Genomic DNA, 15,691 nt, shown 5'->3' with positions numbered 1-15,691 from the left:
CAAGAGAGATTACTTTGGTAACATGTTACTTCAAATAATCAAACTTTGGTAGCATGTTACTTCAAATAATCAATTTTAGAAAATTAGTAATCTGAAATAAATATTAAGTACCAAAATTTGAAATTGATTGCCATCTTATATTTTTTTTGGCAACAAAAAAAAAAAAAAATATAAACGAACCAAAAAACTAGCGTTGCAGTGCTGGAACACTGCCTGGGCTACTGTCGCACTGCCCGAATCTCCCAAATGCAACGCCACAACCTAGATGCAGCAATGGTGTATGTCTGGAAAAATTCTCAAAATCCAAAATTTTTGAAATTTAGGGCTTAAAATTCTTATTCCAAAATTTTGAAATCCAACCCAATAAAATTTTCGTTATTCTCAATGGTTTAATATAGAGTTAGCTCTGATACCATTTATTGAAACTTTATGAAACTTTAAAACTAAAAATTAAAAAAACTTAAAAATCTAAATTCTTTTATTACCAAAATCCTCTAGTCAAATCACCAAGAGAATTATTAAATGCAAAGACATACCTTAATTTATTGGAAATAATTCTTTATTACTGGATCTTGATTCCGGATATTGAATTTTGAAGTTTGACCTATAATATTTTCATATTTGGCTTCTTTACTTTTATTCTTGAATTTTGTCTCATTTGATTCTTTAATTCTTGTTCTTGGTTATGCTTTTTGATTCATAGTCTTGATTCTTGAATTTTTTTCTTGATTTTTAATTGTTGATTACGACTTCAAAATCTTGACTATGGGAATTGGATCTTCCTTTTCAATATTCTTTTTCTTAATTATTCTTGTGTTGATGGGGGCGCAAAGAATGAGAAGTCGCATATGAATTCGGAACCATAACCGTTTTTATATTTTCATATGTATTTTCGTCCATGAGGGAAACACAATCCTAATGGATCTGGTCTCTATACATATAAATCGACCTACAATTTATTTAGATGCTCTAAACCCAATAATCTAATTCTTATTAGATCACTTTAATTTTGAACTTTATTTCAAGATAACCTTATAAACAATTAATTAGATATGTAGGTCCATATAACAAATTAAAACCCAACAATCCTACATTCAATTCCGTTATTTACTTATAGCTATTATTTTTCCAACACAATTACATAACAAACCTATCATCAGTTCCAACAATTTGTTAAATTGGCCAAAGGAAAAGAAGTCAAGAATGAGAAATACAAAAGAATATTAGGTGAAGAATAAAAAAAGTGATGTGAGAGAATTGGCACATTAGGGAATATGTGAACCAAAAATTCACACTTATCATCAGTAGGAAAGAAACAAGTGTCGATGATCACAAATAATACGAATCCTTTGTGGTTCTATGACAAAATTCCATGCCAAAGGTGAAAGAATTGCTTCATATCTATACCATTCAAATTATAACAAAGGCACAAGGCATCTCATACTAATCCGCGAAGTGTCCCAATTAATGAATTCAAAAATAAAAAAGGGAATCGTTTTGATTGATAAGAATAGGTGACACGTTTCTTATGTATCTACCTCATTTGTAAGGAATTTTTTGCCAACTTGTTAACATCAAAATTCAGAGATTTTGCCCTTGACAAACAAATTATAACCGAACTATCTATAATTTATTGTTGAGCCACAAATGTTACTAATGCAAAATAATAAAGTGGAACACTCGATAAAATTTAGATAAGCCAATTGGGATTTTTCTTTACCCTTTTTTTAATTTTAATTTCAATTGGAACTTTAACCCGCTTGAGAGCTCCTATAAGAATGACCATCCAGTTATTTTGGATCACCATAGAACTCCATAAACTCCATCAGTGGCGAATCCAGGGCCAAAGTTCAGTTAGGGCGGACGACGCATGTCGATCGTTGACAATCATCGACGGTAATAGCGATGTCATTTATTGATATTTAATTAAATAATATTAAAAATTCTTCAATATATATGAAAATGCAATAAAATGTAAAAATTCTACACATATGAAATATAATTCAATGCAACATCGTTTTATTTACTTATGAAAATATAATTCTACACTTGAATTGAGCCCAACATCTTTTTATTTATTTATCCTTCATTTCCTAAACATAAATACCCAATCACAAATCAAAATTCATAAATGATAAATTGTAACTCGTAATTCATACAACATAAATTATTTATCATAAATCATAGCTCAACAATCACAATTCTTGTTTCTCAGTCATTTGTCAATTAACTTATGAAACATAAATCATAGGTTTATAAGAAATTAAGAATCATAACACTCATAACACATAAATAATAAATAAGAAAAATGAATTATATGATTACTAATTATGCAAACACAGAACAAAAACCCAAAAAAGAGATAGGAAAGAAGCAGCTCACAGACTTGAACGAGGAAGACGCGCACTAGCTGCTCACAAACTCCACTTCCGAGAGCCTGCTGACAATGACTCGTTGTTGTCGCCACTCGTCCATTAACAGCAAGTTAGCAACTGCTTTCCTCAGCCTTCATAGATCGCACAGCAGTAGCCAGGAGAAGGTGGAGAAGGGTTTGCATTCGGTAATTTTCTAATTTGCCTTCACTTGGTCTTGGACTTCTATTACATATATGATACATGGATAATGGATTCATTGGATTGGGCCTAGTTTAAAAAATAATAATAATAAAGTCCCACAACTACAACCATGAGGAATCAACCCAAAAAAGAAAAAGAAAAAAAAATTACACGGCCCAATTCCCAAACCTCGCCTTCTTCACCATTCGTCTGTGGTCTCCCTCTGCAACTGCAACTGGTTTGGCGCCCGGTGGTCGGAGAAAACTCAGAGTTCGGGCGGAGTCCAGCACGCGCGGCCGCGCCCTCTCGCCGGGTGCTGGCTCCGCCACTAAACTCCATGAATCAATGTCCTTTTGAGCATGAGCGAATAACGAATTGTCCAGCCACAAAGCACTATGAAATATCGCAGCTTCATGAACGACTTTTTTGTTGTTGAAGCCAAGAAATCTATTGCTAATGATTGACGCCAACAAAATATTTCTAATTGACATTCTGTTGCCATTTTGAGGGTGACTGGAAATTTTCGATGGGAAAATTCGTTGATAATCTTTACCCACAGATTTTCTTAGGTAAAAGCGCATGTCACTATCAACGGAAAATTTGCAGGTAAAAGTCTTCGATTACCCACAAAAAATCGATAATTAAATGGGTGGGCTATTACTAGAATTCATGTTTCATTACCAACAAATTTTCCATGATAAGCCCTTGTTTGAGTTCCATTCTATGGGGGAAAAAAAATTCACTCTTAAACGAGTAATGCTATTTGCAGTCGTTCACTGTCTAGTCGCCTTATGTGACATACACGTGGCAATTAGTGATTCGATACATCAATGTGGTAGTTTTTAATTACCTTATATAACAAAACATTAGCTGCCAAGTGTATGCCACATAGGGAGATTACGATAGTGAGCGACTGCAAATAGTATTATTATTTTTAAATAGTGTTTTGACATCATTTCAATTACCATTCTTTAATAAAATAATATTACAAACAAACTCAAAAATTTTCCTTATTTTTTAACCATACATTTTCGATCAATACACTATTCAAAAATGTATTTTCCCCAAAATGGGGCTCAAATAAGGGCTAAATATATGTTCTTAAAATAAAAAAGGGGACTAGAAACTAGACTCAACCATAAATCGATGGAACCGGGAGGACTTGTTGGGAAATTTTACTCCAATTTTTCTCTATTTTTATTTTCATGCAGGATCTTTTGTTATTTAGAAAATATTAACAAACAAGAAAAATAAAGAATATAATGCACAAATTAAACGGATCGTCAAAACTTTTCACTATATGAAAAATTGTTACAATCATATTGAATTTCACTCACCAACCCAATCCCCAAGTATTACAAAGAAAAAAAATGAACTCGAGCTTTATCATACCTACTTTTCTATCCAATTTACGAAAAGTCTCAAGATGCTAGGCTCACAATATTTTTCTCTCAGATTAACATCATCCAAAATAATGAAATACGTCCACTATTTATAAGATCAATAACCAAGTAGAAGAGTTTAATTTAAACTCAAATAAGACTCATTTAACTCAACAAGGATTCTTTCATGTGTAAGACTCCAAAAACGGCTGTAAATTGGAGACCAAATTCTGGAAGGATTCCGCTCCCAACTTTAATTAGAAGCCTTCCATACAATAACTATCTTTTATTATTTGCAATAGAAAGCCTCCAACTTTTGACTTTTTAGACAATTATCCAACAATCTTCACCTTGCTGAAAGCGAGTAAAAATCTTATCATCTCTCCCACAACTTTTAATCACTGTACTTTGGAAAAAATAGGTAAGCTTTTGACACATTTTAACCGTCAACTCCACCATATGAGTGTAACCACTCAGAATTATCCACGAACTCCGAGCATTTCATCGGCTACATGTCGAAACAACCCTACTGATAATTATGGTGTAACTCTCCCATTGATTTTTCTAGAGAGCTCATCATCCATCGACATCACAACACCACCACATATCTACACACCTTGCATCAAATGTCAGTCAATGATATGTGTTGTTATTCTGACCCACGCCAGTAAGAACGCATCCTCTATCATGGTAATTGGCAACATGCCATGAGGATGTTCCGATCTTACTTTACAGCACCACGTCCTCCTTCGCCGGGAGAGACATATTGTCCAACTCGAAGTAGTTAGCCGACCCCACTTGACCTTTTGGACAATTTTTCTCATGTGACCAATTTGATTGCATTTCCAACAAGTTTCTTTCTTCCTCATGGAGTTGCAAATCTTGTCAGAACTCTTGGTTAGGTTTCCTTTCAAAGCCTTGTGCAGTCAAGCTTGAATCAATAAATTCATAACTTGTACTTGCCACAAGCCAAAATTGATTCTCCCGTCAAATTTCTCCACGTCATATTTTAACGATGACATATCTTTTTGTTGCTCCAATAAACCACCTGACGCTCTGATACTACTTGTTGAAAAATTTTACGCCAATTTTCTTTTATTTCTATTTACCCCCAAAATCTTTTGTTGTTCAGAAAAATATTAGCAAACAAAAAAAAAAAAATAGAAAATATCTGCAAAGCTTTTCACTATATGAAAATTATTACAATCATATAGAATTTTACTCACTAACCCAATCTTTAAGTATTACAAAGAAAAAATAAACTCGAGTTTTACTACATCTACTTTTCTATCCAATATACGAAAAATCTCAAGATGATAGGCTCACAATATTTTTTTCTTAGATCAACTCTCTAGCCACACCCAGAATAATGAAACGTCCACTATTTATAGAATCAATAACTAAGTAGAAGAGTTTAATTTAAACTCAAATAAAACTCCTTTAACTCAACAAAGATTCTTTCATGTGCAAGACTTCAAAATCGTTTGTAAATTGGAGACCAAATTCTGCAAGGATTTCGCTCTCAACTTTAATTAGAAGTATTCCATACAATAACTATCTTTTGTTATTTGTAATAGAAGTTCTCCAACTTTTGACTTTTGAGGCAATTACCTAACATGACTTGTTTTAGTGATTTCCCCATTTCGATTTTTAAATAAAAATAAAAAATTTAAATGTCCATTAATTATTAAGCAATAAAAGTTCAATGAAGACATATTTTATCAACCACTACTAACCCTTTTTATAGGTGCTTCCTCAACCTCTTTTTTTGTTAAGTCGTGGAACCTAATTATTACTGATCCTAATTATTGTCACTTCCCATAGTTGGTCGCGAATCGATCTCTACGGTGAGGTCATGGGGGGGGGGGGGGGGTTGAAAGGGGAGTAGTAGGCCTCCTTTCCTTGGGCACGGACCAAAATTTAATCAAATGATTGTTTAGGAATTTGTATTTTGGCAAAATTCTATTAATGAATTGAAGTTCGTGTATAACTCGATTTTATTCTAATTTCTTTTATAAATAGGGAGTCATCCTTAAACTTTATTATTATTATCAAAAATAAAGAAAGAGAATATAGAAGAGCAATTTTCTCTTGTAAACATTGTTTCATTATAGGGAATTACTGTAATGGTGAGAGAGGATGTAATCTCACATTGATACAAACCTTTATAAGTCTTACATATTCTTAAGTGTTTATTTTTATTTCTTCAAATTGATTGCTCTAAGTGGAACAAAATTAAGGTTCTTAATTCTCAACATTTTTTACGCTGTTTCAAAGTGAAATTGGTATTAGTATTAGTATTTTAGTCCTTTGTGAATGCTCCCGCAGCTAATAGCAACATATGATGTGTATAAGCAATTTTTCGTTGATGAAAGTGTGTTGAAACTTTTTTTTTAAAAATAAACTTATGTCATATATTGAAGTCTGTAAGTGAATGATGAACTGAGCCAACAATATTAGAAATGAAACTTTCGTTGGTGGAAGGCCGAATGATCTATTGCTAAGTTTTCGTTGGTGAAACAACGATTTTTTGAAATGATATTATAAGGCGTTTGACATGCCCAGTGCAACCTAGAACAAAATTGTCATCAAATCCGATATGGTATTTAAGAAATCTTCAAGAGACTCTCTAAATATAAGATGGTCTCTATTTTTAATGCTTAAAAATAAGTTCTAAGAGACTCTATTTTAATTTTTAAAATAGAGGATAGTCAAACTCACATTTTATTCTTGTTTTATAATGAATACATATAGTAAGCTACACATTTTAATACTACTAGTTAAAGTTAAACGTATATTGCACGTTATTCTAAAATACTTTATAAGTAATGTAAAAGTAATATTTTGTACCAATTTGTTGGAGGATTTGATGAGTCTCGAACGAATTAAAGAAAATAAAATTTAGCATAGAAATTTAAGAGAAGAAAATTATACTCTCCAAACTTAATTTCTCTGATTCAATTTTTTTGTAATGATAAAATACTATAAATGAGCAATCTCTTTATAATATTAGTAATGAACTCCTAAGTAACGGTGTCTAGCTTATATTAAGTACCGGTGACATAGTACACCATTTAATTGGTGAATCATTAAATTTATGGAACCCATTATGAACTTATTCTGCGATTAAATGATGTATCATGTCATCGATACTTGGGAGATCATTTTCGTTGCATTTGATACATAAAAATTAATTGTTAATACATAAATTTAAATACTCATTAAATTTTTTAGATATATGAAAATGAATAAATTTATATATAATAACTCTAGATTCATGTAATTCAATATTCATCAAGTGAACATTCCTTGAATCTAGGTTAATGTGAATGTTAAATAATTGAGAATTAATAACACAAATTTCATAAATGACAATAATTATTCAGTATTTATTACATATCAAAAAACGAAAAGTAAGGTGTTATTGAAATAGTTGAATTGTAAATGTTAAAATCGTTCAAAAAATGATTCTCCTTTGATGTGATATTTTAATATATTAGTTAAAATTGAACACGCATTGTACGTTATTCTGAAAAACTTTATAAGTGATGTAAAAGTAATATTTGATACCAATTTGAGTGTCAAACGAATTAAAGAAAATAAAATTTAGCATAAAAATTTAATAGAATAAAATTGTAATCAAATTGTACTATCAAAACTCAATTTCTATGATTCAATTTTTTTGTAAAGATGAAATACTATAAATGAGCAATCTTTTTATATTACATTTGATATATAAAAATTAATTGTTAATACTTAAATTTAAACATCCATTAAAATTTTTAGAAATAACTTTAGATTCATATAATTCAAGATTTATCAAGTGAAAATTCATTGAAGTTAGGTTAATGTAAATGTCAATTAATTGAAAATCAATAACACAAATTTCATAAATGACATTAATTATGTAATATTTATTACATATCGAAAAATGAAAAGTCAGGTAATTAATAACACAAATGACAATAATTATATAGTATTTATTATATATCGAAAAACGAAGACTAATGTATTATTGAAATAATTGAATTGTAGTGGGGTTAAAATCGTCAAAAAAATGATTCTCCCTTGAAGTGATATTTTAATAAACATTATAGATTATAGATATTATTTAAATTATTCAAATCATATTTGAATTGATTGTCTGTTGAGATAAGAAAAATATAAATAAAAGATGATGACAAAACAATAATGTTTCATGAAAAATGGAAAATGAAGAACCAAAATAGAGGTAATTGTTGGAATATATGAAAAATTTTACTCTTTAAATTTAAATATAATTGTCATTATGCGTAAGATGCTCTTTATAAATAGAAAATGAAAACTCTGCAAGTACAAGACGAAAACTATCTTCTAGTGATTTGCTGTATTTTGGTAACAACCAATTATAGGAAGACAGTCTTCTTGTACAAAATTTGGAGAAAAAAAATTGTATTTATAGCATTGTTCAATAGAAAATCTCTTAAAAATGCTCTTAATAATATTTATCTATTAGCCAAATAATATAGTTTCAAACAAGAAAACTAGATTAGGAGTTTCGTTGCATATAACCTGATGCAAGCCCAGTCTCTTGCAAGTATTCCCCAACCTTTGCACCTTCACCTAAGCGGCTCATTGTTCTTCAAAGCAAAACTCACTGTTTTATACCCTTGTCATAATTTCCCCACATTTGATCGTAAGTTCTCCCTATTTAGAATTTCCACCATCTTAGACTCTTAGTTGTTCATTTTTCTTCATTGTATCCTCCGAGGTCCCCCGGACCCCTCTCATACCCATTGGCAATGACACGATGTATTTAATCCCTATTTACTTCTTTGGTCTTTTTGGGAAAACGAGTTATTGATGATTATATTGCAAACAATGATGTTGATTAGGGTATTATCATCACTTTGTCCAAAAAGCTACAGTGCGTGGCACCAACATAATCCACCCATATCAACCAAAATTAAACCCAGAAATCCTCTCCAAACTTAGTGCGTCCCCGTTTCAAGCATGCTCGTACATTATCCATCCACTCCAAGAAAATGTTCTAGTATCGACTCGAACAAAAGACCTCCAACTTTGCTACCAACTAAAGTAGAGTATTATCGTCACTTTGATCTAAATTATATTGCTGGAAACAATGGAGTTTGGAGAAGCGACAAAAGAAAGAATGCAAATTACAACAACAAGATAATTTGAAACCAGAAAACTTGACACGAACGAATTCGAAGACTTGAATACGATATCGTTTTCCTTAAACGATATTTGTCCTCTCTCCAAATGTAGTGAGATACATAAGGGTATTTTGGCAAACAGTTTGAAAGATTATAACAAGTCTTGATGCAGAAAAAACCAAAACACAAAGAATTTTCTATTAAAACTTGAAGAACACGATGAAGATATATGAATATGAATGAAAACCGAGATTTGATTATTTGTGGAACAATGTATAGATAACAAGATGTTTTTCTATATCAATGCCTTGAACATCGATCTTCTATATATAGGCCATGACTAGGGGTGTGAAATGGTGCCCAAAAACAAGTGAAAAGCCACAAATTTCAAATTTGCAACGTCCCAAAACGGCCTCCAACGGTCGAACAACGCAATAGCATGGCTTCTCTTGCAGCCATCTTCCCATTTTCCATTCCATATACGGCATTTGTTGGTTCTGAACAACCCTTTCTCAACAGTTATAACTCATGATACTAATGCAATCCACTATATGTCATTCACCCACGAATCTAGACAAACCCATTCGATTGGGGTCTATCTCATTTCTAGCATATACTTGCATTACATTCTATGTAGCATTGTGGGTGTTTAGCACAAGTCTAAATCTTAGGAGCACTGCGACCTAAACTTGTACTTAACACAAATTTACATAGCATTACTTTTATTGCAACGCACCTAACACTATGTAACAAATTTGACTTGTATTGTCCTTGAAGTAACAAAAAATATGTAGAATTGAATATAGACCACTCACTAGCCGGAAGAATTAAGTACTAGGTAGTCTCTTTAAATATCAGGTTTGCCGATTCCATTAATTGTATTGATGTAAAAGACGAAGAAATGGATATGTGATTAAACTATAGCAAAAAATCTCATGCACGCTCTGGAATTGTATCGCTTTTCTTGTTTTAACTTTTTCGGAGACATCGAAGCCCACTGCCACTCAGTCAAAAGCTTTTGCTCTCCTTTCATTTTCACACCCCGTGATTTTTAGTTTCTCATTCTATAAAATCTTCACTCGTGTAAAGCGTTTCGTAGACATCGAACCACATCTTTATCTCTATCTCTGACTTATGTGAAGCGTTTCTATATTCTCCATTTTACCCACTTCTTTCTTACTCAAAAGTTCTTCATTTTCTGCAAAAAATGGTAGGTATGGAACGAATTTTTGTGTTACAGATAATTTATTTTGCATTGTTGGGACTAGTGGTTTTTGCATGGGCAGAAGATGGGTTAATAAATCCATCCCAGCTGGAAATATTTGTTGATGAACTCCCAGACATGCCTAGAATCAAGGGCTTCCATACTGTAAATGGTTTTCCAGTTCCCAAGTCTCTCCAGATTGGCATGTTTCACAAGAAATGGGTATGAATTCTAAATTCAATTTCTATAAAATTTTATTGTCAATTCTAAAGAAAATTTCATGGCGTATTTTTTTTTTCCTTTTTTATTGATTAAAATAATGGTGAGTGCCCTTTTATTGCCACTTTCATTTTACAGACTACTGAGTTCATGTAATTGAAGTCTCTATCTGTCTAATTGATTATTTTCTTTCTTATGGCTAAGAATTCAATATTTATCCACCAATTACTGATTTCTTTGTGCTAAATTTTTTTGGGATTGATTCACGACTTCTTAAATCCAACTCATGTACCACTTGGATGGACTAACAACCGAAATCTTGGGACCTTCTTCAAACAGTGGATTTGATGGGTTCACATCGAGGCTCTATGAATTTAGTCAAGAAACTTTTTTTATTTTTTCGTGTGAGGATAATGAAGTGGCATAAAAGGGAACGTCACTTTGCAGCTCATCTGCTGTTCTCTAACTGTAGAAAACTTGTGTATCATTAGTAATTTTCAGTTAAAGCTGCTTTTACATAGTTCCAGCAAAGCAGATGAGGCCCAAGGACACCTAAATCATGTTTGGTTAATCTTAAAAAAAAAAAAAAAAAAAAAGTTACCTTTTAATTAACATTTTACTTCCAAATATATTTGGAAGAGTTCCTGGTTTTCCAAAAAAAAAAAAAAAAAGTTACCTTTTAATTAACATTTTACTTCCAAATATATTTGGAAGAGTTCCTGGTTTTCCAAAAAAAAAAAAAAAAAGTTACCTTTTAATTAACATTTTACTTCCAAATATATTTGGAAGAGTTCCTGGTTTTCCAAAAAAAAAAAAAAAAAGTTACCTTTTAATTAACATTTTACTTCCAAATATATTTGGAAGAGTTCCTGGTTTTCCAAAAAAAAAAAAAAAAAGTTACCTTTTAATTAACATTTTACTTCCAAATATATTTGGAAGAGTTCCTGGTTTTCCAAAAAAAAAAAAAAAAAAAAAGTTACCTTTTAATTAACATTTTACTTCCAAATATATTTGGAAGAGTTCCTGGTTTTCCAAAAAAAAAAAAAAAAGAGCTCGATTTTGGAAGTAACTTTTGTCTTAGTCTTACTTTTAATTTGATTAATAAAATATTCTTGTATTAAAACTTAATATTTAGGGGCAAGTTAACTTTAAATAAAATTTTCATGAAGGCATAAAGGTTCCTCTGAAGTCTAAACAAGAAGGTGCAAGGATTAAGAATATGTGAACTGAAATCCTTGCAGGATTCTCTCTTTTGCTTTAGTTCTTGAGGCTTCCACACTGACTTTAAGACTTTTATATTTGTACATTTCCTATAATAATGACTATATGTGCGTTACACTTAGACTTTAAGACTTGCAGGATTCTGTCTTTTGCTTTAGTTCTCGAGTCTTTCACACTGATTTTAAGACTTCTATGTTTGTACATTTCCTACAATACTGACTGTATATGCATCGAAAACATCGTTTTGGTTGTCCCTGAAAACGACCCTTCGTTATTTAACCAGTTTTAAGCATATATCTAGTCAAATTCTCTCACGCTGTACACCTTCTTCGCTGCATGAGACACACGATAGAAGTATTTTGGTACGACTAAGAAACCCCAAAGAAGAAATGTTTATGAGCCTTACCATCTCTCACGACCTATTAGTTTGGGCGCTTTGGGGACATCGGATAAAATTGGGACGAAAGTGTTTGGTTTCATTGTTAGTTCACAGAATCCCCCCATTTTTAGCAGTTAGCTTTCTGTATCTTCATAGACATATTAGTGCATTATGTTCAATGAGGATATGAAAATAAAGGAGGTCATATTGGTAATTAAGATATGCGATATTAAAGTCTAATCTCTTAATCTTGATGTCCTACATTGGATTCTACTAATAGACAGAAGAAAATGTTGTCTTAATTCCAGATAATGTCCAGTATCACTTTCTACATAATTATCTCTACTTTGGAATACATGTCAGCATCACTAGTTTATAGGTGGTTTGATGACTTGTTCAAAAATTCAATTCAAACATTCAAATGGACACCATCCTTAATTGTCTTACATCACATGTATTTTATTGAAATTCAGATCACATTTATTTGAAATCATTAGTTAATTGACTAATGTAGCTCTGTCTCAAACAATTCTAAAATTTTTGAAGTATTTATTATGCAAACATAGCAGATGGAAGGAATTTTTATCGCTAGATAGAGTTCACGACATTTTAGGCAATAGAAAATACGAGAAGAACATGAACGGCTAACATTGGCATTTGTAAGGTCGAAATTGATGACTATTTTGATTAATTTTCTTGAAATAAGTCTGAGATTTCTTTCTTTTTCCTTTGCAGAAATTTCACAGAGATCTTCCTCCAACTACAGTGTTTGCATTTGGTTTATCAAAGGATACTGCAACAATTCCTGGTCCTACAATTGAAGCTCTTCATGGAATCGAGACTTATATAACATGGAGAAATTATCTCCCCTCAAAGCATATATTGCCCTGGGATCCAACTATTCCAACTGCCATACCGTCCACCAAAAAGGGCATTCCTACAGTGGTGCACCTCCACGGAGGCATTGATGAACCGGAGAGCGATGGACTCTCAACCTCGTGGTTCACCGCCAAATTCAAAGAGCGGGGACCCACTTGGACGAAGAAAAAGTATCACTACCACAATTTTCAGCATCCAGGGACCCTGTGGTACCATGATCATGCTATGGGGCTGACTAGAGTCAACCTTTTGGCTGGCTTGTTGGGGGCCTACATCATCCGGGATCCCAATGTCGAGGCGCCACTTAGATTGCCGTGTGATGAAGAATTTGATCGTCCATTGGTCGTATTTGATCGGAGCTTCCGCACTGATGGTTCGATTTACATGAATCCCACAGGAAATAATCCTTCAATACATCCACAGTGGCAGCCAGAGTATTTTGGTGATGCAATCATAGTCAATGGGAAGGCGTGGCCCCACATGATCGTGCGACGGAGAAAATACAGGTTCCGAATAATTAATGCTAGCAATGCAAGGTTTTTCAAATTCTATTTTGCCAGTGGTTTGGGATTTATCCACCTGGCGTCTGACTCAGCCTACAACGAAAAACCAGTAATGGTCAACGACATCCTTTTGGCTCCATCGGAAATTGCTGATGTGGTCATTGACTTCTCGAAGTCAAAGTCTGATTCAGATATTTTGTCTAATAATGCATCATATCCTTATCCTTCTGGAGATCCTGTCAATGAAGCCAATAGCAAAGTCATGAAATTCATCATAAAACCCCACCATGAGTTGGACACATCAAGAATTCCAAGTAAATTGATCAATTATCCATCCCCAAATTTATCTAGCGCGTCACTCACACGATACATTGCCATGTATGAGTACACGAGCAAGATCGATGAACCTACACATTTGTACATCAATGGAAAATCATATGAAGCACCAGTGACAGAGACACCAAAAGTAGGGGCCACAGAGATTTGGAATGTGATCAATCTAACGGAAGATAATCACCCGTTGCATATTCATCTCGGACTTTTTGTGGCCTTGGATCAAACAGAACTGGTGAACATTGATGAATTTAAAGAATGCATGTCGAAGAACAACGATGCTATCAAGTGCCACGTTGGCAAGTATGCACGTGGAAAGAAGATAGAGGCACCGACCCACGAGAAGGGATGGAAAAATGTTTACAAGATGACGCCTGGATATGTTACAAGAATACTAGTAAGGTTTTCTTATATTCATTCGAATGAATCATATCGGTTTGATGCAACTGCAGAGCCTGGCTACGTATATCATTGCCATGTGAGTAATTTTCCTGACACTATGAATGCCCTTTTACATTATTTTCGCTCTATTATGGCAGCATCTTGATTTTTATTTATTTTTCATTATTAAAGGAGATATTTTGATCCAACTACTGTTATTAGTTATATCCGGACGAACATTCATAATTTATTTTGCCATATGCAGATCTTAGATCACGAGGACAATGTGATGATGAGGCCATTGAAATTCATCAAGTAGAGGTAAAGAATTTCTCCAGATATATCAAGCGTGCCTTTTGTAAGAATTGTCTCCAATTATCCTCTCATATGTGTGGAAAAAATGAGAATGTACCTTTGATGAATTCATATTCTTTGATTCTTGTAACTCCAATGTTTTAACTGTACCTTTCTGCAGGTTTGATGCCACCGTTGAAGAACAAGAATGTAATACATGGACGACACCTTTAAATAAGATCGAGCAAGAATGTGGCAAAATTCTGCTAAATTTATAATGCACTGTAATCAAAATGAGATGTATGGAGATGATCAAATGTAAAGTTAGAGAAATGAAAGGAAATATTTGTTTTTAAGGGTGAAAAATGAAGAATTGTTGCCTGGGGACTACATTGAAAAACTCCAAAAGTTGATTTGTACCGAGAATTGATGATTGAAGATTATGTGGATCAATCATATGTTCCAAGCTAAACAAAGGAAAAAATTCTGGAGGCCAAAATGAAGATGAGAAAGTTGAGGCATGCGATCACATGCCTATAGGCGTTGAAATTGCAACACCTGTTGAGAAAATTCCAGTGATGAAATCATCTATGCCATGCGATTGCAGTCGAATAAAGTTGTGCAATCGGCATGGCAATAATTCGACTAAACAAAATTGTTTTCTTTTTCTTTTCTAACTCTTTATGATAAGGAATTTAAGCTCGTAGGAACAATTTTGAAAAATCAAGCTTGAGAGATAACAAGATGCTAAAACCAAGAAGTTTATCATTCTAATTTGAAAATTGAAATTAAAATATTCAATTATTGAATCTTGGCAAAGGAGAAAGAGGCCCAACAAAAAAATTGTTCAAGGAAGTTTAAAGAGATTTAAGAATTTATGGCTTTTTCTCTTCTGCTTCGTACATCTAGAATCCGATTGATGTCTCATATCTCAAACATGATTCTTGTAATTTTGTAATGTTTGACTAAACTTTTAGTTATTAGGGTGTAGATGAACCCTTTTATTATGAAGTTTTAGCATAAATTCAAGACATAGACATTTGATAGGTTAATTACTTCATTTATCACTGAACTTTATCAAAAGTTTACACCATGTCACTAAACTTTCAAAACTACGTAGTTAGTCACTGAACTTTAGAAAGTCCGATCCCATCCATCATCGAGCCAATTTCTATTGGACATCTT

The 15,691-nt window shown here is 32.7% G+C and overlaps 1 protein-coding gene across 1 annotated transcript; it reads left to right on the top strand.

The window, feature by feature from the left end:
• The first annotated feature begins 10,052 nt into the window (after positions 1-10,052).
• LOC111399054 (multicopper oxidase LPR2-like) lies at positions 10,053-14,959 on the top strand. Its single transcript, XM_023026271.1, has 4 exons — positions 10,053-10,519; positions 12,852-14,309; positions 14,478-14,533; positions 14,688-14,959. Exons 1-3 carry the CDS (start codon positions 10,301-10,303, stop codon positions 14,529-14,531), a joined length of 1,731 nt encoding a protein of 576 aa, XP_022882039.1. The 5' UTR covers positions 10,053-10,300; the 3' UTR covers positions 14,532-14,533; positions 14,688-14,959.
• The last annotated feature ends 732 nt before the right edge of the window (positions 14,960-15,691 follow it).

The sequence above is a fragment of the Olea europaea genome, chromosome 8, assembly GCF_002742605.1.
Source record: "Olea europaea var. sylvestris chromosome 8, O_europaea_v1, whole genome shotgun sequence".
Lineage (NCBI taxonomy): Eukaryota > Viridiplantae > Streptophyta > Magnoliopsida > Lamiales > Oleaceae > Olea > Olea europaea.
The sequence above is the reverse complement of the archived record's forward strand: the minus strand, read 5'-3'. Positions and strand labels throughout refer to the sequence as shown.